At 38.6% G+C, this 27,617-nt stretch overlaps 1 protein-coding gene across 2 annotated transcripts in view; it reads right to left on the bottom strand.

Annotated features, from left to right (window-relative positions):
- Positions 1 to 7,501: 7,501 nt before the first annotated feature.
- foxj3 (forkhead box J3) overlaps positions 7,502 to 27,617 on the bottom strand; it is a 138,569-nt gene continuing 118,453 nt past the window's right edge. Inside the window, exons 7-12 of one of the 2 annotated variants that reach the window (XM_036559816.1) lie at positions 25,242 to 25,422; positions 21,960 to 22,391; positions 18,362 to 18,463; positions 15,846 to 16,037; positions 14,582 to 14,683; positions 7,502 to 12,491 (exon numbers count right to left, since the gene is read on the bottom strand). In XM_036559816.1, coding sequence (XP_036415709.1) covers positions 12,379 to 12,491; positions 14,582 to 14,683; positions 15,846 to 16,037; positions 18,362 to 18,463; positions 21,960 to 22,391; positions 25,242 to 25,422 — 1,122 coding nt within the window. In that variant the 3' untranslated portion in view covers positions 7,502 to 12,378. The remainder of the gene's footprint in view (positions 12,492 to 14,581; positions 14,684 to 15,845; positions 16,038 to 18,361; positions 18,464 to 21,959; positions 22,392 to 25,241; positions 25,423 to 27,617) is intronic. The other variant, XM_036559817.1, reaches the window with a different exon arrangement.

Genomic DNA, 27,617 nt, shown 5'->3' with positions numbered 1-27,617 from the left:
AAAAGCCACAGTTTGTGCTTAAACTACAATAATGTACTGACGTTGCATCAAAGCTGACCAACAGATTCCAAGATAATGACAACAAGACATGATAAGGGTACATTGTTTGGCTATTTTGATGTGCCTGGATGGTGATGTTGACTCATTAGTAAAGCATAAAAAATTGTGTAAAATATGTATAAAGTATGGCCATGTTCTGTACGAATTATAAAGTTCTTCAATGTTCATGTTCAAACTTAAGATATTATCTACATATTTTGCCTACTCAACTGATCTAATCTACATGATATGGGACATACAAATGTTTATAGCAACTGGTCTTCTTGTCCAGTGTGTATCTCTCCTGGTAGTGACTGGAGTATATATAGCACACAAAACATGAACATAAGGTAATCAGCAGATGTCCTCAGATGTAGGTCACTTGAAGAAAACTGCTGGTCTCCTTGGATGCATAAACTTAACCTTTACGTCTTCCTGCTCCTGAGACTTCTCCAATGTGTATGGTATTAGCAATGCATAACATTAGCAATTAAGAGAAAAGATGATGTAAAAACAAAAAGAAAAGCAACAGACGAGAAAAAATGTATAAAACAATACAACCGTCACCTTCAGCAGTCTTTGAAGACCAAAAGATAAAAACTCCAAAATCTTTGTAGAGCTTCTATTACACTCTGTGTCATTAATGCACTCTGTGTAAGGCCTTGTTTTCCTTATCTTGAAATTTACTGGTTGTACAGACCTCACATTCGGATGCAAAGTTGCACAACATGTCAGGACATTCATGCATTGCAATGCTTGTGGTGAGGCTCAGCTAATCGCTCTACAGCAGGGCAGCATTATATACATCGTAAAAACAGTGCAGACAAAACAAAGTAAAAACACATTTTAGCATATGTGTTTATTAAAGTGGTTTCTGTAAGCACCTACAATTACTCAAGTTTAGACATTTTGCACTTTTCTCATGTTGAGGACCCCATAAAAACAAAATCAGCCTTCTGAGCATTTAGACCCGTAGAAGACACTGTTGTACCTCTACCAAATTTCAGTTGGTTGGGAATCATATTTCTGGAGATATTAAACCCTACACATGGCTTCCCAGACAAGACGATTTATTGAGTAAATATTCAGTTTTCAGGAGGTTGAAAAAAATTGATAATGCTAGAATTCAACTAAAATACTTGACATAATTTGGTTTTAGCTTACAAACAACAAATAAAAAAAAGAATGAACAAAATTTGAGACATCCAGCATCACATCTTTAAGATTCTGTCTCATTTGACTTTGAATTACCCTAAAGTGTCTTTATGACCTTTAATAACAAAATAAAAATTCATTTACATTCATATCAAACATTTTTCCCCACTAGAACTCATTTTCACTTGAAGCTGAATGTGATTACATGTAGTGGCCATTGGAGGGCACTATTGCTTAGAGGCTTGAGCTTGTTTTGCGATCCTTTTTATTCAAACACAAGAGCTAATACGGAGTTATTAAACATCCTAAGAAAACACTCCACTGCTGAACATTTCTAAAATTATGCTTGCCAGCTGCAGGATGTATGCATTAATATGTACTGTAATTTAGATATCAATAGGCATTTGATTATAATAATCTCTTTAAGTTCCTGGTATTCATACATTTTTCCAATCCAGTGCAAGTGACTGATTGATTAGCAATGGCAATATGTCCTGTTTAGAGATGTTTGCTACCAAATCTGTCTATTGCTCATTCACTGCCATCTAGACGTTGGAGTGCATCAAACACGTGACTGACCAATCACAGGATGTGGAGGATACATTTCTCAGTTACAAAGTTGTATTTATCAAACTCTTGTTGAATGTGAAGTCTGCATCCATTCTCCACAATAGTGCACCCACCAGGATGCTGTTGACACCTCTGAATCAGCCAGCCCATGCTGCTGCAGGCTAGGCCTCCTCCAGTTATGCTAGCTGTGCTAATTTGTGAGCATCACCTTTCACAGCTCTGCAGTCTCATGGGTTTACACATGGAAACATCTGCCATTCTCAATTACACGCACACCACACACATGTGCCACACATGGGCCGTCCCCCTGGGGACATCCTGTTCTCGGCTCAACACACTGTCCATGTGGTTGGATGTATACATTGCTAACCATGCAACATGCCTGAGAGGTTTGTGGTTTCCTGTGGATCTACTGAACATTAACGTTTGGCAGGCACTAGACACAGAAAAAACAGACAGAAAGACATGGATATGTTTCACTGCCTGTAATACAGACGTTATTCTATGATCTTATAGTGCCATGAAGGCTAGCAACAACCCTATAACAAAGAAAATCCTATAGATGGTGGTGTAACTAGGATCTTTGGCTCCAGTCATTATTAAAGCTTGCAACAATGTCTTTTCATTATAGGCTTTTATTATAGATTTTAATAGATTTTCATTCTATTATAGAAAAGCTTTAGACTGAATCCTAAATTGCTCCTTAATGGACACTTAGATCTATATGGCCTGTAATTTGCTTGTTTACTCACTATTGTGATGTCTCAAACAAGCTGATGTTCTCAAGGCATCCCACTCCACCTACTAGCAATAAATATTAAGCTAAATGTTAAAGCTAGACTACCTATTTAAGACTTTAGAGTGATATAGAGATTATGAAAATATCATGTTTAATATTGTGAAAGATCAGCATGAAAATGGTTATAATGAATGAGATGCTTTATGAATTAGAGAGAGATGAATAGCTAAGAGGGCCGTCTGTGAAATGTTGATGGACACTAACTAAGGGGTGTAGCTAAAACTTTTAGGGGCTGGCCAGGTTAGACCCAAAGATTTTACTGGGGACGCTGGCATGCTGCTACGGAAAGATTTACATAAAATAGCGCTACTGTATAAAAAAAATTACATAAAAAGTGATGACATGTTTCCCTGTATATAAAACTTAATCTGTCCATCATTTCCACATGAGTAAAATACTACATCAGCACAACTTTCCACAACTTTGCATTTATTAATTTTTATCCCTAGTTAAATTATAAATTTACAGGCATCCATCCTTGGGGTGGGGTATTTAGGGATTTCACCTTCTTTCAGCAGTCCAAAGTGCTGGGGGCAGAATATCCCATTTGATGTAATTTCATGTCTCCATCTTTCATCTACTCAATAAAAACAGTGTCTGCACAACAAGAGATATCTTGTTTCCACCACTTAGCAGGTTCTAAGAAAAAGAAGGATCAAGAATGTAATTTATGGTGAGCTGAAGTTTGCTATTCAGGATGCAATGAAGTAGTTTGCATGCTGCCTGTGTTCATCTGTATAACTATAACTAAATCCATAAATTTGAATATAACTGCATTATTACATATTAGATGCTTTGCATTAGTTAGTAAACACAATATGGGACTGAATAAGAAAGGATGGTAAATGATAGGGATAAAGGAGTAACAATACTCAAAATAGTTGGAAATGCTCACCAGTATTAGTGTATTTTCCTTGATGCAGAGCCCAATGCTATAAGTGCCAGAACTGAGAAGAAAGCTGTGCCCAACAGTAGTCCTCTGCTTACACCCCCTGCAATACAAAAAAAATCATTTTTTCAAAATCAGTGTTCTAATTCAGGGGTCAGGAATCTATAAAGGTCTGGTTTGGCTGCTGGTTTTCATTTAAATCATGGAGAATCATTAGAATCATTGTTGTTCTCAGCCTTCAGTTGAATAGTAATATGTGGCCACATCGTCCTTTTGTGAATAATATTGGTGATTCCTGTTCTAATTCCTACCAGGCAAAACTATGAATGAAAACTATGACAACTCTAAAAAAGGATGATGCCATCAAATTAGTACCTTATTCCTGTGCCGACCAGATAACATTATGAAGAAGCAACACAATGAAATAACTTTCAAACACCATTCTAAATATTACCAGAAGGTTGCTCCTTCAGTATGGTGACTGTGGCTCCCATGTCCATTGCAAAGTGATGTGACATCTCCAAAATCTGTGGCCAGTGATGTGACTTCTAGGTCATCACCGTCACTCTCATTATCATCAGGTTCCTCAGCCACTTGAATAACCACCTCATCAGACCTCAGTGGACACTGTATTTCAGGACACTTACAGTTTGGCACAGGCATGATGACTGGTTCAGCTGAGGGTGTCTCTGTTGGCACAAAAAGGTCCTCAGGAACCTCAGTGAAAGCAACAGGAGATTCTTCACCCTCAGACTCCTTTAGAGAAAGTGATGCCTCTGTGGAATTTTCCAGTCTGTTTTCTGTAGACACAAGAAGGACTGTTTCCTCTGGGTTTGTTTCCTTTTCAGCCATTTCAACAGAACCAACAGAAAAGTCTACTTCAGTTTCAGCTTCCTCAACAATAGTTTCGTCAAGAGGTGCTTGTTGTGCAACAGAGACAATTTCCTCGGAAACAACTTCCTCGTCAGAAGTTTCAACTGGGGCAATAAGAGCACTTTCCTCTATCCCAAGTTCCTCCTCTGCAGTTTCAACAGGTGCACTAGGAGTGGTTCTTTCAGTGAGATGTATCCCTGTATCCTTTGGGATAAACTTTGCAATTACAGAAACAGATTCTGGTTCTTCTTCTGCAGTCACTTCTGCTGTATTATGGGCAGGTTCTTCTGCTGCTGCAATTACCAGGACCATGGACTCCATGGCAAGTGCTGGTTCTTCAGGGGTATCTTTATCTGGTGCAATGGATGCTAGTTCCTCTGGTGCTAAATCTGCAAGTGCTTGTATCTCTGAAGCAGACTTAGCTGGAACAACAGGTACAGAGTACATTAGGACATCTTCCCTGATGAGGGCAGGATCTTCTGTGGCAACTTTGATATGATCCTCCACTGGGGCAATATCTACTAGTTCTACTTGAGCAACTTCAGGTACAGGTTCTGATATGGATTCCCCAAGGTCCGGTTCTATTTGAGCAGTCTCAAGCGATCCTTCTTGAGTTGCCTCCACAGCAACAAGAAACATATTCTCTGGGGCAGTTTCAATAGAAGCTTCTGGTCCTGTAGTGTGACTCTCTACAGAGGCAACATCCTTTGGGCCAATAAGTACTGGTTCTTCTATGGCAACTTCAAGTAGAGCTTCTGATGCTGGTTCCTCAAGGTCAAGGTCTGCATGAGCATCAATAACAGGTCCCTTTTGAGATGCCTCTATAACAGCTGGAGATATCTCTTGCGGGATAGCTTCTTCAGGGAATGGAGAGTTCTCCGTATCAACAGGGGAAACTGTGACAGGTTTCTCTGGAGCAATTTCAGCAGCAGTTTCAGAAACAAGTTCTTCTGAGGCAAATTCCACAGGGGCAGTCTGAAGTGGATGTACTTGGGCTGCTACCACAGATTCTTCACCGGGGTTTATAACTTCAATGGATGTCTTTGCCACATCCTCTTGAGGCTCACTAAAATGTGGTCCAAGTAAAATATCTAAAATAACGGAGACGTGAAATTGAACATATTTTTAATTATTTTAAATTTAGGCTGGATAAATAAAGGTCACCCAAATGACAATACATGAAGCTTCAAAAATGCAGAAAGGAAACATGAGAGGAGAGGCTAGTAAGGAGTAGTAAGTGGAGTATGCTGTTGAAAAGCCATCTCGTGAAGGTTAAGGTTATATTTAACTTTTGAGGAGAATTATGATACCCTGCCAGAAATGTGTTCAACTCTACATAACAGTGCATCAAGTTACTTTAGAAAACACTGTCCAGTCCAACAAATGATCCGACAGGTATGAAGAACCAGCCACTCTACTGTTAAACACTAAATATTTGCTGATCTGTTGAAAAGACACTCTTCATACTACAGCCACATACTGAAAGAAGAGAAATCTTTCAGCAGGCCATAAGCTATAGGTTAGCCTTATCAAATGTAACAGTATTACATGATACGGACAACCCCTGTAAATGCAACAATACAGTGTAGTATGGATGGAAAGCATATGGCCCTTTCCTGATTTTCTGTATTAGAGACACTTGCACTAAATCACTTGTCAAGAGATTAAGATTTAAGGCATATCTTTTTGCAGTGTCTCAATAATACTCCTTTAGACAACTATCCAAAAGATACTTTGTCTTGAAGCGCAAAATGATTTATTATTTCTGTTCTGAAATCATTGATTGTCAAGCTTCTGTACAAAGATTCTCACATGAAACTGACAATGTACTAAAGAGCTGGGATTCACCTCAAAGTGAGGAACAAAAGCAAAAGTCCTAAATGAAAAATCTCAGGAAGCTTTCTGTTCTTTGATTGCAGTGTGCTCAATGCTAACTTACCATTAGAGAAAACTACTTACCTGTTGGAGCAGCCGCATTGAAAGGAACAGAAAAGGCAAGGACGAGCAATAGGTGAACTTTCATTATTGGTGTCCACAGCCTTCCAGGGACTTTGAAGTCCAGTATGGATTTTCACTGCCAATTGCACACTTATTTGCCCCAGTACCTTTGCCAAAGAGGGAGGTCTTACACTGCTCTCACACTAACAGGACTGGGAGGTGTGGTATTGAACTCCCAGGGATACATTTTCAAAAGGTATGAAACTGGAGGAAATGGTAGCTCCTCAACAGAGGAACATATGTAGACTCTGAATTGAAAGTGTGACAGTTTGTCTGTTGTTTTTTGTAATTGCTGACCGAAACAAGCTGTACAGGCCACCCACCGTGAGTTATTTTAGCTGCAGAACATATCTGTGTGTGTGTTTATTTTTGCCCCAGTTAATAAGAATCTCTCTGGAAGTCATTTTGACTGATGTCGTACAGTAGTGTGGGAATAAAGTATAAGCCTTTTGAATAAACAAGTTTTTTTCCCCCCTTACTGGCCTTGGCAAGGAGCGAGATCAACATCTGGACACCCATACATCATGTCCATATGTGCTTGTTGCACATTTCATTACAGACCCATGGACATTACCAAGGAGAAAAACTTCCATTTCACAGGTGTTGGAGAACACGTTTCCACGGACGCCTCGCATTGTGCATGGTGATCTTAGACTTGGGTGTCGCTGGTCTCCATGGAAACCCATTCCATGAAGCTCCTGACGATCTGTTCTTGTGCTAATGTGTTGACAGGAAGTTTGGGACTCAGCAGTGAATGTCATAACTGAGCAGAAACGAAGGCAGTACTCACTGAACTCCAGCTCTTGGCAGTCCAGTTCTGTAAGCCTATGTGGCCTACTGCTTTTGTTTTTTTTTTTTACATTTTTTTACTGCTTCTGCTTCACAACAACAGCACTTACAGTTGACCAGGGCAGCTCTAATTACTGAAATAACAATGAAAATTAATGAACTGACTTGTTAGCATCCTATGACAAGGCCACATTGAATGTCAATGAGCTTTTCAGTATGACTAATGCTAATGTTTGTAGAACAAACACTGCATGGCTGAATGCTTGATGTTATACATCTGTTAGCAATGGGTGTGGCTCAAAACAACCAAAGCCTCTGATGAGAAGAGGTATCCACAAACTTTTGGCCTTGTAGTGAAGATATAAATTAATCTCGCAAACAACAAACAATTCCACAGTGAAGTTAACATAGTTTATTTCTTTAAGTGCCATTCATGCATATGAGGGGGGTGGGGGGGTGGTATTGACGATCCTAATGACACTTCAGAGTTATGTTACAGCACTAAACCGATACAAAGAGTAGCTGTGTCATTTTGTTGGACAGCAAAAGTAATAAACCGTGCAATAACCAAAAAACAAACAAAGAAAACAAAAAGAAAAAAAAGGAAAATAAACAAAACAGCAAATACAAGAAACGACACAGACAAAGCAAACAGAAAATAAAGATTAAAATATAATATAAACATTAACACATTTAATGTTGAACCATAGTACAGGTAGAAGGTAGTGTCACACAAAAAGCCAACGCATTTTCATCACATATATACAATATAGATATATACATACTGTATCACCCTTGGATTGGACAATAACAAAATACTCTGTATGCTTCTCCCTCTTCTTTCATAGGTGAACCCAAAGCCCTTGCCTTGATCCCCCCACCACCCCAGAGGAAAAAAGGACAATTGAAAAGACATATATTTACAATAAGCACAACACCACACCAACAATGAATAAAATAGGCCTCAAATACCAGAACTTGTTGGCAGTTTTCTCCCTTAAATGTAACAAGGCTTCTCACTCAGGCCCCTTTAATAGTAATCTCTCTGGCAGGTGCATCTCCACTCGTTTACTAAAATGGAATTGTCTCTAAACAATCACAACTTTCACACGACACTCACACAAATGATGGAGCAACCCCATTAGTTTTTTTTTTTCTTCTTTTTCATTATTTTTTTATGAGAACTAATACATTAGCTGTATTCACACACTCCCTCAGCCTGGTTAATCAAACTTGCTTGTCTCTTCACTTACAAAACCTTTTGCCTGCTGCCTTTAAAATTAATCTCGAAGCCTCCATTATATATTTATATTTATTTTTCATTTTCATACATAGGTTCACAGTACCTATAGCGTATTTCCAACTTAAAGAAAACAGTCCTTTTATGGGCAGCATATGGGACATATTCCCCAATGTGGTGTCAACTGAACATGTTCTGAGGGCAAAGGTTAACGCCAGGCATGTTCATTTACAGCATATCCTGACGCACATTATCTGCAGTTGTGCTTCAGCTTCTTTTCAAAGTGCACAAATGACAAGCAAGCAGCTTAAAGCACTTTCTAGAAGAGGCTTTATGGGTCAAAGTGGGTTACAAACACAATCTGTAACAAAAAGGCAAGATGTGCTGAGAAAAGAAAAATGATTATGGATACAGGTATCTTATCAAACAGACAACTGACGCAACACGGCACACTGAACAAATGGGTAGTCTCTGACCTGTCAATCATGAAATACAGAGGGGAAAAAAAGGAGTAAACACTTGCTTAAAGATGAGCTTTTAATTAGGGTCATATCATAAAAAGCATGACTAGAATTTGTCCTGTAAAAAAGTAATTCAAATAAAAACAATGGCATACGCAAGTCCTTCCCAAAACTATCACTATCAATAACCCATTACACTGAACAGAACGAGTTTGGTGCTAATTAAATACGTAATTCAATACGTATGAGGCTAAACAGTTTACATTTCTGACAGCTGAAGCCAGTGAGGCAACTTCTTATCCATGGAGGCAAGGGGTGGGCAAGATGGTAAGAATAACATCACAAAACTTTGAGAAATAGGCATCATATTTTGTTTAGCTGAGGTTTGATCAGGTTCAACAGACAAAATGCTGCAGTGGTGCCACATTTAAACATTACTTTTTAAAAGCGAGTACAATGATTTTATTTGTTTTTATTCAATGTTTCAGGTACTGCTTACCAATTAAATATGATTAATTATGCATCCTATTAAGAAGAGCTAATTATGTCTCTCTCTTAGACTCTGGGCATCGTCGAGATTCAAACTCCCATTTTCTTAATGAAAGGTTGAAACCTAAGACAGCCATGCCAGTTGAGTTCTGAGAACTTTTAAGGATTATCTTTGACTGAAATATTACTGAAAACTGTCAATGATCAGTCAGTAGAGCACTGTTGGGGCCTGTTTCATTTTGACCATATAAATGATATTGGCTGATTTCATGAGTCTGAATTTTTAGGTTGTTAAAATTGGTATTTGTGACAGGTTCTAACTCCTAATCCATCAAAACCTTACAAAAAACTATTTGTAGGAGAACTATTTCTTTCAAACAGATCCATTACTGATGATGTAATCCATTACATCATGGGCCTAAAGGAAGACGGCCCAATAGAAGTGGAGTTTAAGTTTCAAATACTCAGTCTGTAGATTCTATAATACTGAAATACAAAAACATGATTGTCAATAGGCCATAGTCATGATAACTCATGATAAGACATAATAATGTGCAATTACACTTCCATTAATGAGGAGATTAATAAAGCAACAAAGTCCCCTTGGGCAAGGACCAACATCAGAGTCCAAAATCTATGGCTTGTCAATTCTATGAAAAGTCTTCTAAAACTCATCGCATTCACCACATGCTAGCAAAGTGCACTAACCACCTTTCTCCATGACATACCCTAAAATATGCCTGTACCTCCAAAATGGGATTAGTTTAGTCTAAACTAGATCTACCTCCATTAGCTTTGTGCTTATTGGTAGAAATGATTGTGAACATAACCAATAACCCTAAATTAATAATATTGCACAAGCACATACCACAACAGTTAACCTACACTGAAACAATTTGGCTTGGGACTAGGTCTCTTTAATGTTTTTGCTCTTAAAGCCCAGTCACACTAGCGTTTCGCATCAATTTGCATATGAAACCTAGCTTGACACAGGTATTTGCATCATCGACCAATAACATGCTTCAGCTGCGTTGACCTCCAAAGGGACGGGGCTTCATAAAGCAGCACTGAAGATTCAAGATGAAGGAAACACTAATTTTAATTAGTTGTTCTCAACCAAACCGTAAGCGAATACACAACAAAAGCGGCATTGTTGCAGTCAGTCAGGAAGCTGGATTTGATGGTATTACTATACTTCGTGAATTTAATGTTTAGTTGGTGAATTAGCCGGCTCGCTAGCAACCAACTCCCAAAATTACTAGCTACTGCTAAACTCCCAATTCACTGGTATATCGTGAACTGCAACAAAAGCATCACTTGTTTGTGAGGATAACCAAAAGTTCTCTCACATGTGGCGATTAAGATGCAACTGTAAATGTTTAAAGCAATGCCACCCCAATTTAAATTTTTAAAGCAATGCTATCTTAATGTTACTGTCCTCTTTCCTCTACAGTACAGCGTACCTCCCAATCCTCTCGCTCCACAAGCACTGGGTGCATCCTCTGTGCACATAGTCCTTGTCAGAGGACTGAAACAGCTAGAAGTTTCATGTCGGCTGGTCCAAGGATATAAAATATAGACAACTCTTATAGCACGGTCCATTAAGCAAATGTGCCTTGATGCGACTCTTCCATCCTTTCCTCAAACTTGACTGCGCAGAGCTTCTCAGCAGGCCCTTGCCTTCCAAACCCTCCCCCCAATGCATGTAAAACTGGGCTTTCTTAAATATCTCTCTCATCACCCTTTTGAACAGCCATTGCTTCTAAACAAAGCATAAAACCCCGAGTAGGCCAGCTTGAGTAGCCAGGCTTTAAAAAAAAGGCTAGATAGAGTAGCACAGTGCTAGCAGGAGACGGTGAGACTGCAATGGAAGATTGTAGAAAACCAAATGAAGACTGCACATGCAGACACATGGAGAGTGGACGGTGAAACAAAAATGAGTAAGTGATTACTAAAAAAAAAAAAAGGTGAGAGCTGAATCAATGTCACTTCTCGATGCACCGTTTCAAACTGTTTTAAAAAACGTTAGAGACACGGAGTATGATACATTGTAGACAGCAAAGATATACAAGTAAGTACAAATACTGCAGGTAATGTGGTTAAATTTACAAATGTTTTATGAGCCACACTCATCATTAAAACGATTAACGGATTAAACGTTTGCTAGCACAGAGATCCGATTCAGGTGCTTGAGGACTTGTACACCTTTGGCTGGTTTCAAAGACCTCGACTAAGCCTAAGCCAAGGCTAAATATGATTTTTTATGATTTTTAACAACACTGGCGTTGCAATTTAGTCCAAGACTAGGCTTAATCCACGTCCAGGAAAGCAGCCCTTTACAGAGTAAAGGCTCAGGTGATGTGTGGAGCACCAGAATTCACAGAGATATACAGAGCCAGCAGAGGGAGTGACCCGGGCAGTGTCACATGACTGTGTCACATAATTATGTCTCACTGAGTGACATTACCTGAAAAGCTTGCCTCCTGTCTGAAAAGTGGCCTGCATTTTCAGAGGGAACAATCACATGACGAATGAGAGCCAAGAGGAGAGAGAACAAGCCAAAACATATCACTCTGAAAAAATAAAATAAAATAAAAATAAAATAAGGTCAAATAAAAATAAATCACACAACAGTTAAGGACAGGGAAGAGCTTGGCCTAATAGCAGATTTGCAGAAAGGCAGTTGGTTAGGACACAGAAAAGGGGGTTTGCCACAGAGAAACGGGAGGGGTTTTACATTTAACATGAACATGAGCGTACTTGTCCCTCAGACAAGTACAAAAGCAATCACTTAAACATGTCCTAGTAAATGTGATTGTCTTCAAAGTAAAATTTTTTTGTTTCTTTTTTGTTTCATTTCCTAAAAACACCATGACAACAGGAGTCTCTTTCAGCTCATTAAAAACGACACCTGCACTTTTTTTTTTAAGCGCACTGTTTCAATCTGCCTCCTGCCTTGGGGCGTGCAGACAGCGTGGGTCTAGCCCTCTCTCTCTCCCTCTCGCACATACACACTCTTCTCATCCTCCATGCGTCTCTCGTTTTCCTACACCGCTCTTCTCCTCTGGGACAGATGCTAGACGATGGAGTCCCAGTCGAAGTCATCCTGGATGTCATCGGTGGGCATGCGCCGCATTTGGAAGTTTCCAGTAGGCATCATGTGCTGCTGGTTCATCTGCGCATGATGGCCTAAGGATAGAGATATATAGAAACATGTGAGCCTCAATGTCCACAAACAGAAAAAGTGGTCCTTCATGTAGAGATCAACATCATATCTACTGTAGTGCTGTACAATTGAATGAAAGTTCAGTGATTCCCAAAACTACAACAGGTAAACAAGCATTTTACAGGCTTTGAATACTCGTTCTCAATGCCACCCTTTTAAAGCAATATTTACATTTAATTAATTATTAATCAACCTAACTTTAAGTATGTTCACTCCTTTGTTTTATAGTTTGGTTTTTAATCAGAATATTCCCGTCTCTGATTTGTAAAAATTAGCTTTTCACATTTATCCATCTCAAGTTCAAACTCCACCATGAGTGAAATAACTTGGATAGGTGAACATAAATCTTGACAATTTTGACATATTTTAATGTTTTATAATGTTTTATACCAAATTCATACAGATTTACAGCCGTTCATATCTAACAGCAATCAGTTAAACTGATTAGCTAACCTGCTATGTCTCCATCTCATTGTGATAAACAAGCCTTTAGCTATAAAAACTTACAGGAAACCTAGAGTATTTCAGAATTCTGGTGGGGCCTAAAACGCCAACAGAAAATGAAGTTCCAAATACCAAAAACGAAAAGAATACCAACATAACGAAAACCCAGAGTATTCAAATGATCCGGGCCAGTAGGCTACCACTACACTGAGGCTGCATTCAGTCTATAGGCGAGTCAAATTAGCATATCTGAATATGCCCTCTGAACTCATTCAAACTTCAAAAATCAGAGATGTTGATTATTCTGTAACAATTCAAAAATGTTTCTGTTTTAAATTCAATAAACACTGAGTTTACATGATGACAGCTGTTTCTATTATTTTTTGTTTTTGTTTCTATCATTTTGGTAACAAGGACTGTGATGCTACCCTTGGTATAAACACTGAAATCAAAAACGTTTTCCCCAGTTCTACTCAGGTTATGCATTAATCTATTGGATGCATAAGACGTTCCAAATGCAATAATACAGACGTTTCTAACATATTACATTATTTTCCTAGTAAAACCATGGTAGAGCAATAGTCAACACATAAATCCATATGTATGATTTATGTATATGGTTACGATTGTTTAATTTGAACTGACCTTGAAGTAATCCAGTTCACAGGCTATAACATGCATTGCAATGTTTATATTTAATATCCTATATCCTATCAGTAACCAGTGATTGCAACCATTTTTTAAGAACTTCTGCATAATTCAGATCATTAAGATGTAAACACAGTCATTCAGAGTGGTTTGATGTAACATGCCAGAAAACTATTACATAAATGATAACAAATACACTGTGTGATGCCAGAAACATTATTTTTTGAGATTTTTTTTATATTTACCACTATTTTTTTTTTTTTTACCCGGTTTTCTCCCCAATTTAGTCTTTGCCAATTCCACCCGCTAGTTAGGTCTCCCCCAATCACACCCGACGCTATCAATGCTAGGAGGGCGGGGCTAACACAGGCTTCCTCCAAGACCTGTGAAACCAGCCACCGCATCTGCCGCTCACGCAACGTCTATGGACAGCTGAACGCGTTCGGAGGAAAGCGCCAACCGCCAGATCTGTTACGTCAGCTAACAGACGCCTGCGCTGACTAGCATCGTGCTTAGTGAGTGATGGGGGGAGAAAGGCAGGCATCCCACCCACCCAGAGAGAGCGAGACCAATTGTGCTCTCTTGGACTCCCGGCTACGGATGGCTGTAGCATCACCAGGGATCGAACACGCGATCTCCTGATGATAGGGCCAACGCTTAGGCGGTTGCGCCACTCGGGAGTCCCATATTTACCACTATTTTACCATTATCACATTATAAAACTCAGAAGATGTGTAGGGTTACTGGTGGTATTGATAGTAAATAAATGGCTATAATTGCCGTAGTAAACATCATGACCCCTGGTTCCTATCACCACCACTGGTAATTTTTCTACAGTGCACCACTTTTCATTAAACTACTCTGAATTACTCTGTAAAAATCTCAACAATTGAAATATACCAACATTTTTAAAAATCTGTGGAATTCTTTAAGAGTAAATGATAGAAGGGTGGAAGGTAACCTGTCATGGTGTTGCCTGCGCTGCTCATTGGAGGCATATGTGGGTATCCTGGAGGACCCATCATGGAGGACATGCTCTGTCTTGTGTCCATATACATATTTCCTGAAACATAGCAATAGAAATGTCATTGACTTGATGTTGAAGGAGAGATAAAAGTACACTATATGGCCAAAAGTATGTGGATACCCTTTCTAATTATTTCATTCAGGTCATTCAAATCGAGCACACAGGTACGCAATCTCCACAGACAAACACTGGCAGCAGAGTGTGTCCTACTGAAGAGCTGAGATTTTAAACGTTGCATTGTAATAACATATCACCTCTGCTACAAGTCAGTTCAGAAAATTTCTGCCCTGCTAGATCTCCCTTAAAGGTCCCTTAGTTCCTGTGAAGGGTAACGTTAATGCAACAGCATACAAAAAACATTTTATACAATTACGTTTCCAACTTTGTGGCAACAATTTGGGGAAGGCCCTTTTCCGTTCCAGCATGTCTGCCCTGTGCACAAAGCAAGGCCCATAAAGACATGTTTTGATGAGTGTGGTGTGGAGAAATTCCAGCGACCTGCACAGAGCCCTGACCTTAACCCCACTAAACACCTGTGGGATGAACTGGAATGTTGACTGTAAGCCAGGCCTTTTTGTTCAACATCAGTGCATGACCTCAGAAATGCTCTTTTGACTGAATGGGCACAAATTCCAACAAACTTTAAAAAACTCAAAATCTTGTATAGATGTGAAGGTCAGGTGTCCACATATATTTTTGTTCATATAGCAAACAGTTTATCAGACACAGATTGTAGCCTCAGTCAAAATCAAATTCAAAACAATTTTCCCATTACCCCCAAAAGTTGCCCTATGTGGTGTCCAAAGTTTACTTCTTTATGTTTGTACTTCATTTACAAGTCACTGCATGCCTGAATCAGACTTACATATATGGTTTCTGATACTGTATGTATGATGTTATCTATAAAAATAAATAAACCACATAAGCAAGTCTACTTGAGGTTACTTAACCTGCCGCAGTTTCAGGGAGGTGTGTGATCATTTAGACAGCATTACACAATGCTAAGTGGTGGGGTTTAGGCTTTCATTACTTGTTGATTACATTAGCCTCTTAGCTCCAGTGCAAAACTAAAGAAGCAAACCAAAGATGTTTTGGCTCATCAACTACATTTGGGGTAGGGGGGAAAATTGTGTAATTTTTTTGCCGAACAATCATGTTCTGGTCCTAGCACATGTGAAGTCACTAAATCTGTGATCACCTGTATTAATGTGCTGGCTGGGTTTGTTGGAGTGCATGGAGCCATGACAAACAGGCGACTGCACTGCCCCCTGTGGCTGGATGACTCCAGTGCGGGCAAAGAACTGGTTGATGGAGGAGCAGAGGTCTGCAATTTGGGTTGGCTCTAAAGACCAGTTATTCAGCTCTGCCTGCCGCATACTCTCTCTCAAACCTACAGAGGAAAAAAAAAACTGAAGCATCAATCTGAAGGTGGCAATATTTAATATAGTACACACTAACCTTTAGGCCAAAACAAGGCTAATTTCAAACATAAAAATGAAATAAAATATAGAAGCAAGCAGCAATCTGTGGGCTCCAAGCATTGTTTTGCAAGTAAGCCCCACTTAGCAATTACTGTTATGACTTTCCTTTTTGCAGACTGTGTAAACATGACCAATTGAGCATTTTAGTTTATGACATCAGGACTAAGCACATCCCTTCTCAGTTTAGGGAAAAATAGTATTGAATCAAAATAGCTGATAGCCTGTGCAATTTAGCAAAATATCTCTATTGATAAAGTAGATTTTTTGTCACTGCAAAATTGAAGGGCTATACTATAGACTCCTCTCAAGAATTTTTTTTTGCTGATATATATTGTTGGGAGAGAGCTTTATACATAGAAATATCAATGACATTATGATTAACACCACCTTTATTAGTGAGAGAAACTTGGGTCTTCCATTATACAGCCACTGGTATTCTTTTCAAAAACTTGTTATATCCAAAATTGTTACACAAGTACACACAGCATTTGGAAAGAAACTCTTCAATTTTATATCATATTTATATCTTTATGTTCCTAAGTGAAAAACAGTAAAAAGTATACTTGATTTTCATTTTAAAAACGTGCCTACAGAAATCTAATTGGCTGTCGTGGGCCATATTTTATTGAGTCATCTTCGTAAATACTCAAAGCATGAGCAAAACATTCCAAGTGTCAAGCTGATTGAACAAAATGTTATTGCATTTAGTAAGAAGTCCTGCAATATGATCAGGAATGTATATAGCAATTTTTCCCAGTATAGATGAAACTGTCACATTGTCCACCCCATCAACATACCAACTAGTGATGGTGGAGTAATCTTTTCAAGCCTTGCATTACAGTAAATCAAACCTGATTCTGTCATTTTAATTTCCATTATACAAGACTTGAAAACAACTTGCAGGATTAAAGTTCCACATGTAGAAGGAACATGAAATGCCATGAGGCGACTGAACACGTCTTTTATCCTTGTTGAAATGATTTAATTTCATAAGTAACCTTTCCCTGTGATATCTAATTAAACCCTACCTTGCAATTTTAGCACATAATTGGATAAACTCTGTGACCCACTGAGCACATCAGTGTGGAGTAATTAAATTTTTAAAAAGGCAATGCTTTTTTTTTTAAATCAAAAAGCTCCTTCAAACCGACTACTGATTGGCGATGGCTCAGTTACACAAGGAAAGAAAAAGCATTTAAAAAGCGTGTTAGTTAAACATCGGTCACCTTAGCCTTTTACAATGTATTCATCAATTCATTAATTTCTGACCACAATGATAAGCACGCAATGATCTTATAGTAATCATACACTGGTCCAAATAAAAAAAAGGCCACCTGCATTTCATATGTATAGCAAATTAATATTCTCAGCCTGTCTACACATTTTACACTGCTCCATTTACTTGTGTTACCTCTACAAAAACTGCTTTCTGAGGTTTAGAGAATGTGACCACAATTGTCTTATTCTGGTGGAACCTCTGGATTAAATGGGTTGGGCTGAAGCTGAAAGATTTTAAGATTTTAAAAATGTTTTGATTTTCTGATAACTTGTAGAAGACCACCTAATTCCAGATTATTACTCTTATTTTTGAGAAGCACTTCTAAGAGAGCAGCTGCAGGATGAAAGCATCATGTATCAGAGTATCAGATGATATTTATCAGATGATACACCAAAGCATGCCTTGAACAGTGTTGTGGAAATTAATCTGACAGAAAGCAAATTTCCAGGAATTAAACTTAGATTTTAAACTGTTCTTTCAAAACAATCTGAAGCACCTAGATAATTAAATATAATCACTATTTTAAACACATACATGCACGTGTGTATATTATACCACCCAGCCCTAACTGAGTGTTGCTTAAAGTGATAGTTCGGCCAATTATAAAATTGACACAAAATCCCTCCTTACCCCAAACATGTAACGGAACCAAGAAACGGAATCTTAAATCCCACCAATTAGCACTGTGCTAACTGCATGACTAAATAGTCACACTTGCCTCAAACTATGTTGAGTTGTTAAGTAATCTTAAACAGACCTGTCTATGTGGTTTCTGACACTGTATGATAACTGTTTTGTCCATAAAAGTACCAGAGGTTCCATTACTTGTTATCTACATTAGCCTAGTGTCTAACTAAAGACCTGCTAAAACCTAATGCTTTAATGCTTCAATGCTCAAAGCCACCGCTTTGAGATTGAAATATTATGTGAATAAATTTGGGGGATTAACAGTACCTTGAAAAGGTGAGAGGTCTACATCGGCCCAGTTGTAGCTGCTGGCAATGCGACAGCTTTCTTTCAGTGCATCCAGGTTTGGGTACCAGTCGCTAAGCAAACCTGCAGAAAAAGGCAGAAAGATTTATCTACTGCAGCAAGTTGCAACACATAGCAACTCGACTGACTGATGTGGCTTAAAAAACATACTCCTGTGTTTTTCAACCTAATCTCCATTTGCTGCATTTATAACATACAGTCAATTACCAGACAAGTTCAACATATTTCCCTGTATTTAGAAAAATACAGAAAACCTCTTGACTCAAAACTCGCTAAAAATAGAAGCCAATGGGCAGTTACTGAATTCCATCAGTAAATGTTTACATAAACAGCATGTTTGAAGAACATGTTCATAAATTCTTCAAACCAAAGTATTTATAAATAAAGCTGTAAATCTGTGTTAGGTGATGGCACAATATGAATGTAGCAGACAGAGATTAGGTAGGAGCATTCCTGGAGAGGGGTCTTTAAAGAAAATAAAATATTCTTCAGTCTCACCAGCAGGGGGAGCCAGACCCCTCTGCTATAGGGCTCTGCATACAGTGTGTGTGCAATTTATTTGCTGTATTTGCTTTGTTCTCATTAAAGCAAAGAACATAAATCAGATGGTGATTTACTGTCCACAGCCCCTAAGCTGCCATACATTCTTTTAATCTAAAGCAAATGACTATTAAAAGAAGCCTGAATAAATCAGCTTGTCAGAGAGTTGCCCACGTGGAGGGATGGAGAGAGAGAAAGACGAGGCAGAGCACAGGAAAGACTGAGCGAGAAGAATATTTGATGAAGTAAAAGAGAGGCACAGAGATGTTTGTATTTATTTAACCAGATCTACCATAAGCTATGGTATTTTGATGAATCCTTTCAGGTTCTCTAGGAACTCTGCATCAGTTCAGCTTCAGCTGTTTGCTGTATTTTGTAAATATATTTGTGCTCTGTATAAAAGTACCTGCTAAATGGTATCTAGTCAAACTGAGTTAGGAATAAAATTGGGTGTCTCAGGACAAAAGTTTGTTGGTCTATTTTAAACAGAACAGTGGAAATCATTGTTGCCAGTTCATTACTAGCTTCCTGGCAGCTACACTCATTGGCCATTTTATCAGAAACACTCACCACATAGGTGCACTTCATATGCGTACCATTCCTGACTGTAGCATATCTCCTGATGTACAATTCATCGGCCCTCTCTACCCCATCAATCAACAGACAGGGAACACCACAGGACCAATGCTGACCAGATATTATTTGGGTGGCGAACCATTCTCAGCACTGCAATGTATTTAAACACTTCAGTGCCGGGTCAAGAGTGTTTCACCACCCAGAAACAACCAGCCAAGTGTGGCTCTGTGGTCAGGGGGTAGTTAACCATTCCAAATCATGTTTCTTAAATTTTAATGAGATTACTTTACTGATCACTTCCTGGAAAAAATAATCTTATTACTCATTACTTTACTACTACTACTGTTACTCCCTAAAACCAAAACAAACCTCTCTAAGTGGAAAGTACAAGAGAAAGCCCAGTGCTCCTTTTAGTATTTTATTTAGAAAGAATAAAAAAAAACAAACAAAAAAAAAAAAACAGTACACATAACTTACGAGGCCTCCCTTTACTCTGAACACACAGCCAGTTTTGATGATTAAAAAAATGAATGGTTGATGCTCTTAGAAAAATCGAGAAACTAGCTGGCAAAAACAAAAACAGCTAACATAAAATAGAATCTTTACGAATAAAATGTAAAGCTTACAGAGCTGTTCCTGAATGAAAATCGAGCCTGCCCTGTTTAGGTGAGGTTGGAGCTTTCTCTTTTTCAGCATGGTGATCTTTATACACTCTTTTCAAATTTTTTACATTATTCAGTCATTGAAATGTAAACAGAGTCATTCTGAGTGGAAACAGTGCATTGTTGCAAAACTTATCGATCCTGATTTCTTTACAGTGGTGGTGATAGGAACCAGGAGTAGTGATGCCTACAGTGCAAACATAACCAATTCATTTACTATACAAAATCACAAGAGAACCAACCCAAGTTTTAGGTAATTTTGAAAATGGTAAAATAGTGGTAAATCTGAAAATTTATGATTTTTTTTTTGCATGTTCTCTTTGCCCTGCATGTACGTCTCCATCATGCATGGATAAAAAAAGCTTATCTCAAAACTATTGTAAACAATGTCTCAGATATAAGGCTGTGTATTTGTAATCATTTCATAAAATAAGTTAGGCTGAGGTAGTTATTAGAGGCAGTAAACTTCAGATGTATGGTTTCTGAAATCACCAACACTGTGAATTCTGACTCAGCAAGTTTCTCTAGAACAGAGTATTTCACATCCACTCTGAATTACTGCTTATATCTTAATCAGTGAATTATGCAGAAATCCGGGGGGAAAAAAAATCTGCAAAATTCCTTTTTAACATAATAAGATGCTTAAACAGACCACTCAAGTGGTTTACATAAAGTTGCACAGTCAGCTGATGCAGGTTGCACACACAGATTACTAAGGACAGACATAGACGATCTATATAGAAAATGTATTAAAATGTATCGCACAAAATTCATAGCACTATCTTAAGGAATTTTATCTCCAGGCAGTGTGGTATGGATCCATGATGACTCATTTTGTCATTTTCCATTGCCAAGTGAACCATTCCATACCGAGTACCTATGCTGAATTAGGTTACTCTTCATGCTGGGAAATCAAACATGCTGAGCTGGAACATATAGGTGGAGCAAGCAATGATGCAAACCACTGATTGGTTCCATATAATCGTCACAGAATCGTCATGCGGTTTCCCAGGAGTCAGTCGAGAGTAGAAAGTAGAACTCTGCCTACTTTCACAGTACTGCTAAGTGGTGAGAAAGGGACATAGGTACTTGACCAGGGTATGGACAATTTGGGGTTCAGAACTGTTAGTGTACCATGCTGTATTGCACAGTCAATCAGAATGGTTTTAGCCTATTTGGTCTTTTGGCCAATTTGGTATTTATGGCAGAGAACTGCATGCAGACATTCCACTGTAAAATAGCACCCAAAGTGAACGTGCATTTGCAAATTTACCACTGTTTTACTATTATTATACATGAAAACTCAAAAGACACATGTAGGATACCTGGTTGGTCTGGATATTAAATAAAATGGCTGTATTTGAGATGTGGACAGATGTGACCCTGGTTCCTATCAGCACCAGTCATAAAAAATTCTACAATGAACTATTTCACATCAGACCACTCTGAATGACTTTGTTAACATTTCAACAACTGAATTATGCACAATTTTCCCCTTTAAATCAGTAACTGTAATGCTACTATAAACTATAATGTGATTAAAAGAATTTAAGCAGTAATGTGTTACACTACTTCATTACAGGAAAAAAGAAATTACACTACTGTAACTCTTTATACCCAGCACTGGTGGCCAGAAACTGACCAACGATGAAGAGTTTGACCACAGCTAACACAAATGCATCAATAGATGGGCAACTGCACAGGAGCAAAGTGGTGCTACTAGGCAGGTATTTCTAATAACTGTCCATGTTAAATGTATGTGTAGAAAGCTTGGTTCTTACCGGTGCCGCAGGGCATCTGTTGCTGAGCTGGATGGGGCTGGTGAGAGAGGTTTTGGTGCTGTTGATGTTGTTGGGGCTGCTGGGAGTGCTGGGAGTGTGGAGTGTGTTGGGTATGTTGGGTGTGTTGGCTATGGGGCTGGTGCTGCCCATGCTGGCCATGTGGTGTGTGTGGCGTGTGCGAGTGCTGGCTGTGCTGAGCGTGGGGGTGCTGGGAGTGCGGGCCGTGCTGTGTCAGGTGCTGTCCATGGGGGGAGTTGTGGGGGTGGGACAGGGGCACCTGGCTGCCGCTGGTGGGGATGCTGTTGGGGTGTGAATTGGTGATGCTGTTCTGGTTGCTGTGTGGGTGTGTGCTGATGGTGCTGCTGGGGGAGTGCTGGTAGGAGCAAGAGGTGTGTGTCTGCTGGGACGACTCCGTCGGCATTCCCATCAAACCTGCAAAACACACACACACACACTTAGCACCACAGCATCACACTTTCTATACACTTTCAAAATAGGCTAAAGTGATAGTTTTGTTAAAAAAAAAAAATAAACATAATCCCTGAAGTTTGCTTCTTTAGTTTTTCACTGGAACTACGAGGCTAATGTAGCTAACAAATAATGCAATTAGCGTTGTGCAAACTGTATGCCTAAATCATCACACGTCTGCCTGAAATTGTGTCAAGTTGTTAAAGTAATTTCGAACAGACTTGTTTATGTTGTTTCTAACACTATATATTTAAAAAGAGCAGAGCTAGCATGATGTTAATTATTGAGCATAAGTTTCCATTACTTGTTACTCTAGCCTCTGTGCAAAACTAAAAAAAGCACGCTTCAGACACCTTGGCTTGTCTTGGCTGATCAACTAAATTTGAACTATAGGGGGAATATCATGGAAATTTGACTCACCAAACTGTCACTTTAAGATTAGATTTATGATCTAGTTTAAAAGCTCTCTTCCACCACAAAATCAAAATAAAAATAATCAAATAATTCCCTGCGTCTGCAGACAGTGAGGCAGTGACTCAGCTTATTTTCAGGTCCCTGGACTCTCCTCCATCTCACAAGGCTTCTCTTTAACAGCTGTGATGCTAGCTCCAAGAAATGTGCTACTGACTCAGTGAGAGGGAGAACACGAGGAACCAGCCTTTATACCATTTGGCCGATAAAACTGGTCGACGTTAAACTTCCATGGATTTATTAGGATCAGCTGAAATCCCACATATATACACATCTATGTATATATATAAAAGCACTAATGGTAAATACTTGAGTTGCTCTATATATAGTCGTATACAAACATTTGGGCATCAATGGTTCAATTATGTTCTGTTAATTTGTGAAAATAAGTTCACACATTCTGTACAGTGAACGCTCTTCTGCACAATTAATCTCACAATTACTGTTTACTTGCTGAATTTCACATATTGGAAAAAATAGCATAAAATCTGGCCCGTGCAGAAGTTATGGCACATTTTATATAGTATGTTTTTCCCCCCCAAATCGTTAAACCCAGAAAACAAACTGTGCAACTAACGTGCACTTAAATTTGTAGACACGTTGGATTTAGGTTTGTTTCCTGTAAAGGATAGAAATACAAATATGTAATTTCACCAGGGGTGCACCAACGGTTTCATACGATGGTATGTGTAGGTGTGTGCATATATAAAGGAATAATAAGCTGTCATGTTTGGCAGAGCCAAAATAAAAGAGAAGAGTTAGAGACTGAGGAAACCCACAGAGGAAAACTAAATATATTTTCGGTATGATGTTAATATATGCCAAATTGTAAAGAGAATAAATTGAAATAATCCAATTTTTTTAGTTCCTTAGCATCTCTGTCAGTGACAAGAACTAGGTCAGGCTCTTGTTCTTAATCCACCAACACCTTACAAGGACTACTTGAAGGACTTGAGCATCACTTCTTTCATACAGATGCATGTAAAAGTTAGGGTATATTTATTCACTACATGGTACTGTATTGGTAACAAATTTCATATCGGTTGGCCTCAAAAGCGCACACACACACAGGCAGCATCCTGCTGGTCTTAAGAGGCTGCTGTCCATCACACTGCTGGCACACTAAACCTATTTCAGTGGAGTGCTTTTAGAGCCGGCTCCGCAATCGCCAGAGAACACTCATCGGCTGGGTGACGGAGGGGCATCTCTTATCGCTAGAGAAAGCCCATTGTCCAAGCTGGGAGAGTACAGAAAGCAATTAGCCGGCAGCCCCCCTGAATAATAATGCGAGCTCATTACCTATTATCAAAGCCAGTGAATTAGCTCAGTGTCTCCAGCACCGGGGTGTGAAATCCTCTCGCTGGCTTATTTTGCGTGTTTTAATTGCCCAAGCTTGTCTGACTAAGAGATTTCACTTTTATGCATGTGAAAAAAAGGTAACAACTTTCAACTAATGAAACATAGATGATAGATTAAAGGAGAGGCACCACTCCGAAAACATTAACATGGAATGCATTTGATTTGCGGGAAAAGTAGGTTAGGTGAGCAAGGTTTCGGGGCGACTTTACCATGCACAAACCCATGCTTGTCAAGTGCTTTTTGTACATCAGTTAATCAGATTACAAACAAAAGGTTTTAACTTCTAAAAGGCTGGAAAGTCCTACTGTGCAGCCGCACTAATGCCTGAACTGCAGCATTTCAGCGTTTTATTATGAGCTTCCATTTGAAAGGGGAAACTCCCTTCCATCAAGCAGATTTCAGTGCAATTCTGTTATATATGTATTTTTTTATTTTTAATCTAGGAAATGTATGCTCCAAGAGACTAAAAACATGAAAAACCTGCAGTTTAGGATGCTGCGGAAAAAGAGAGATAAGAGATAATCATTCTTGCTTTATATCATGCCATTATCATGGTTCCATAAACATACTTTCAGATTGGCCAGTGATGGGTTCAGAATGTCTACAGTCAAAAACATGGCCATTTTGCAACGTGACAAAAATGTGCTTTTATTCCTTTGATGCTAGGGGTGTCAAAATACAATGACGCATGCATCAGTTCAACTGCTTTAATTTTGTAAAGTCAGAATTTATTATAAGCAACAACATTAAAAAGTGCTAATTTTTAGACTGCTTTCAAATGTAAAAAAATATGTCTACATTCCACTATTGTCGCATTCAGTTTACAAAAACAATTTAATTATATTGGACTGTGGTGAAATTTTAAATTGTATGACCCCCTGAATTGCTGTAAAGAAATGTAATCAAATCACATCAATGTATACCCTTGTTTGGTATGTTGTTTCACTGGTAATGCTACACAAGTTACTACTGCTGCTTGCTTACCCTGTTGGCTGAAGGACTGCTCAAAGACAGACTTGTAAAGGCTGCGGAATGAGGCACTAAGATCTTCGAAGTCGGAGAACAGGAGCTGCTTATCCCGCTCAGGGATGCTGTACTGGGGCTGGGGGGGCTGCTGCTGCTGCAGACTCAGCGACTGGGAGACCGGCTCAGGATGACTTGTCACCTGTAGGTAGGTAAATAAATAGGTAGGTAGGTAGGTAGGTAGATAAGTTATATACTATTAGATTATGTTAGTAATTGAGTAAACTACTGATCAATTTCATAATTAATTACATAAGTAGCATTGTTAAAAAAGGCAAAACAATAAAAAAAAAACAACAAAAAAAACCTTAACTAAGTAAAAACGAACTATACATATTCTTTCCAAGATTCCAAAATTCTTTAGTGGAAATAGACAAACGAGTCTTCATTAAAAAGTACAGGCAAAAATGGGATGGGGAAAAACTGCATATAAACAATGCGTCAATCAGGCTATGTTTATTACTGTAACAGAGAGATGCAGAAGAGTTTAAAATGTGCATTAACATCAAGCAATTATCAGCTAATTAGTGCCGATTATTCAACCAGTTACATTTTAATGAAAGATTTATAAAATCAACTGAATTTAACTGAATAAATGTAACAGGCATAATAATGATGAAATGTGTTAATATACATTATGACATATGATGTAATATGTTACAGTGTCTTTCTCAAACCCAAGGACACTTTACATCAGAGAAGGAGGGGGAACACAAGAGAAGGACAAAAGATTAGCCACAATGAACAAAACTGGCCGTGACACTCTTAACTCCAGCGCTGCCCACTCAGTGACTGTGGCCAGCGGACTGGAGCTGAGATAGGAAATGACAGTCCTGACTACAGCACTCAACATCACGAACCTCAACAAACGGAGCTGGAGCTGCTCGCTGTATTCCAGCACAAAGAAAACCTGCAGGAAGCCATACTGCCCTCCTCTACTGCTCTGCTCTATCCATCTCCACTTAAAATGAAAACTCCAGCTTTTTTCAGCTGAATTTCTATCTGTAGTGTAGCAGTGGTGTAATGACACACATTTTCAGGTTTGATACAATTTTTGATTCTGAAATCAAGATTCAAGTCCACGTTTGTAGAGGATGTGCACATATTTTCACTTAGAAAATAACAATAAAAAACAACTTGACTACCACACACAACCATATAAGTGACTTTAGAGGAAAAAAAGTTTTTCAAGTCTTTCAAGTGTGGGTGTGTACTTTACTGTAATAGGATGCATCCCATGCCTGCCTTTGATCACAGACAGTGGTTTCCATGAAAGATGGTAAACAAAAGACTGTTGGATGTATTGGCAATACAGTTTTAAATTTCCAACGTTCATTTTTTTCCCCCCCAATTTCTCAATACTGTACTCAAACTGCTACACCCTTATAGCATTCCATGAAGGCTGTCCCCAGTGGCAGTAAACATAGTTACCACAGTAACAGCCCCCAGTGATGACACAAACTCATTTACTTTCGTTTTAAAATCCATTGTTAATTTATTTTTTATGATGAGATTGTTCTAGAAACACAGCTGTTGAACTTTGATGGTTAAGCATGCTCAGTGCTGCAGCCAAACATCACATCTGTACAAAAAGCCACCTATATGGTATCATGTACATTTTCAGTTGTCCTCAGACCACAGCGTTAGGTTTCAGGCATCGGACAACAGCTACAAACAGCTACAGGTCTTGGGAAAAATCACAGAAGTAAAAACATGTCTGAGCTCTTTTACAATAGGTGAAACAGGTCGTTTCAAACAGCCTCAGACAAAATGAGCGAAATTTAATGGAATAGTTCTGCATTTTTCAAACTAATCTCATCTATATACTACATGTTCTACATGTGTTTTCAGTCAATTGGTTTTGTTTTTACCTACGTACTGTACACGCAGTTTGTAGTAAGCGATGGTACAATGGCACAGAAGCATCAATCTGAGATTAGGTTGAAAAATGCTATTTTTAGGACTATTTTTTTTTTTATTCTTCTTATCGATGCCATAAGACTTTGAAACAGAGCAGAACTCAGACTAAATATAGTCAAGCTGGGACTAATTAGAATAGAGCAGACCATTTCCTGGGGAAAACTCTAAAGTTGTGCTTGTTTTGTATTCACAAGCTTAGGACAGTTTTAAGCAAAACTGTCAACAAAGCAATACACAGGTGAGCAGCAACCTATTTAAGAGTAAAATCAATGACAGGGCTTATAGTGAACAAGCCATCCTAAAACAGATTTCTCATGGTTAAACACTACATTACTCAGGGTATGAACCTTTAGCTCTACTAACAAGGGAAAAGTGATATATTTATCACAATCTGCTGTTTAACTACAAGAAAATATT

Source organism: Colossoma macropomum, unplaced genomic scaffold, assembly GCF_904425465.1.
Source record: "Colossoma macropomum unplaced genomic scaffold, Colossoma_macropomum, whole genome shotgun sequence".
Taxonomy (NCBI): Eukaryota; Metazoa; Chordata; class Actinopteri; order Characiformes; family Serrasalmidae; genus Colossoma; species Colossoma macropomum.
This window is presented reverse-complemented; position numbering and strand designations above follow the sequence as displayed.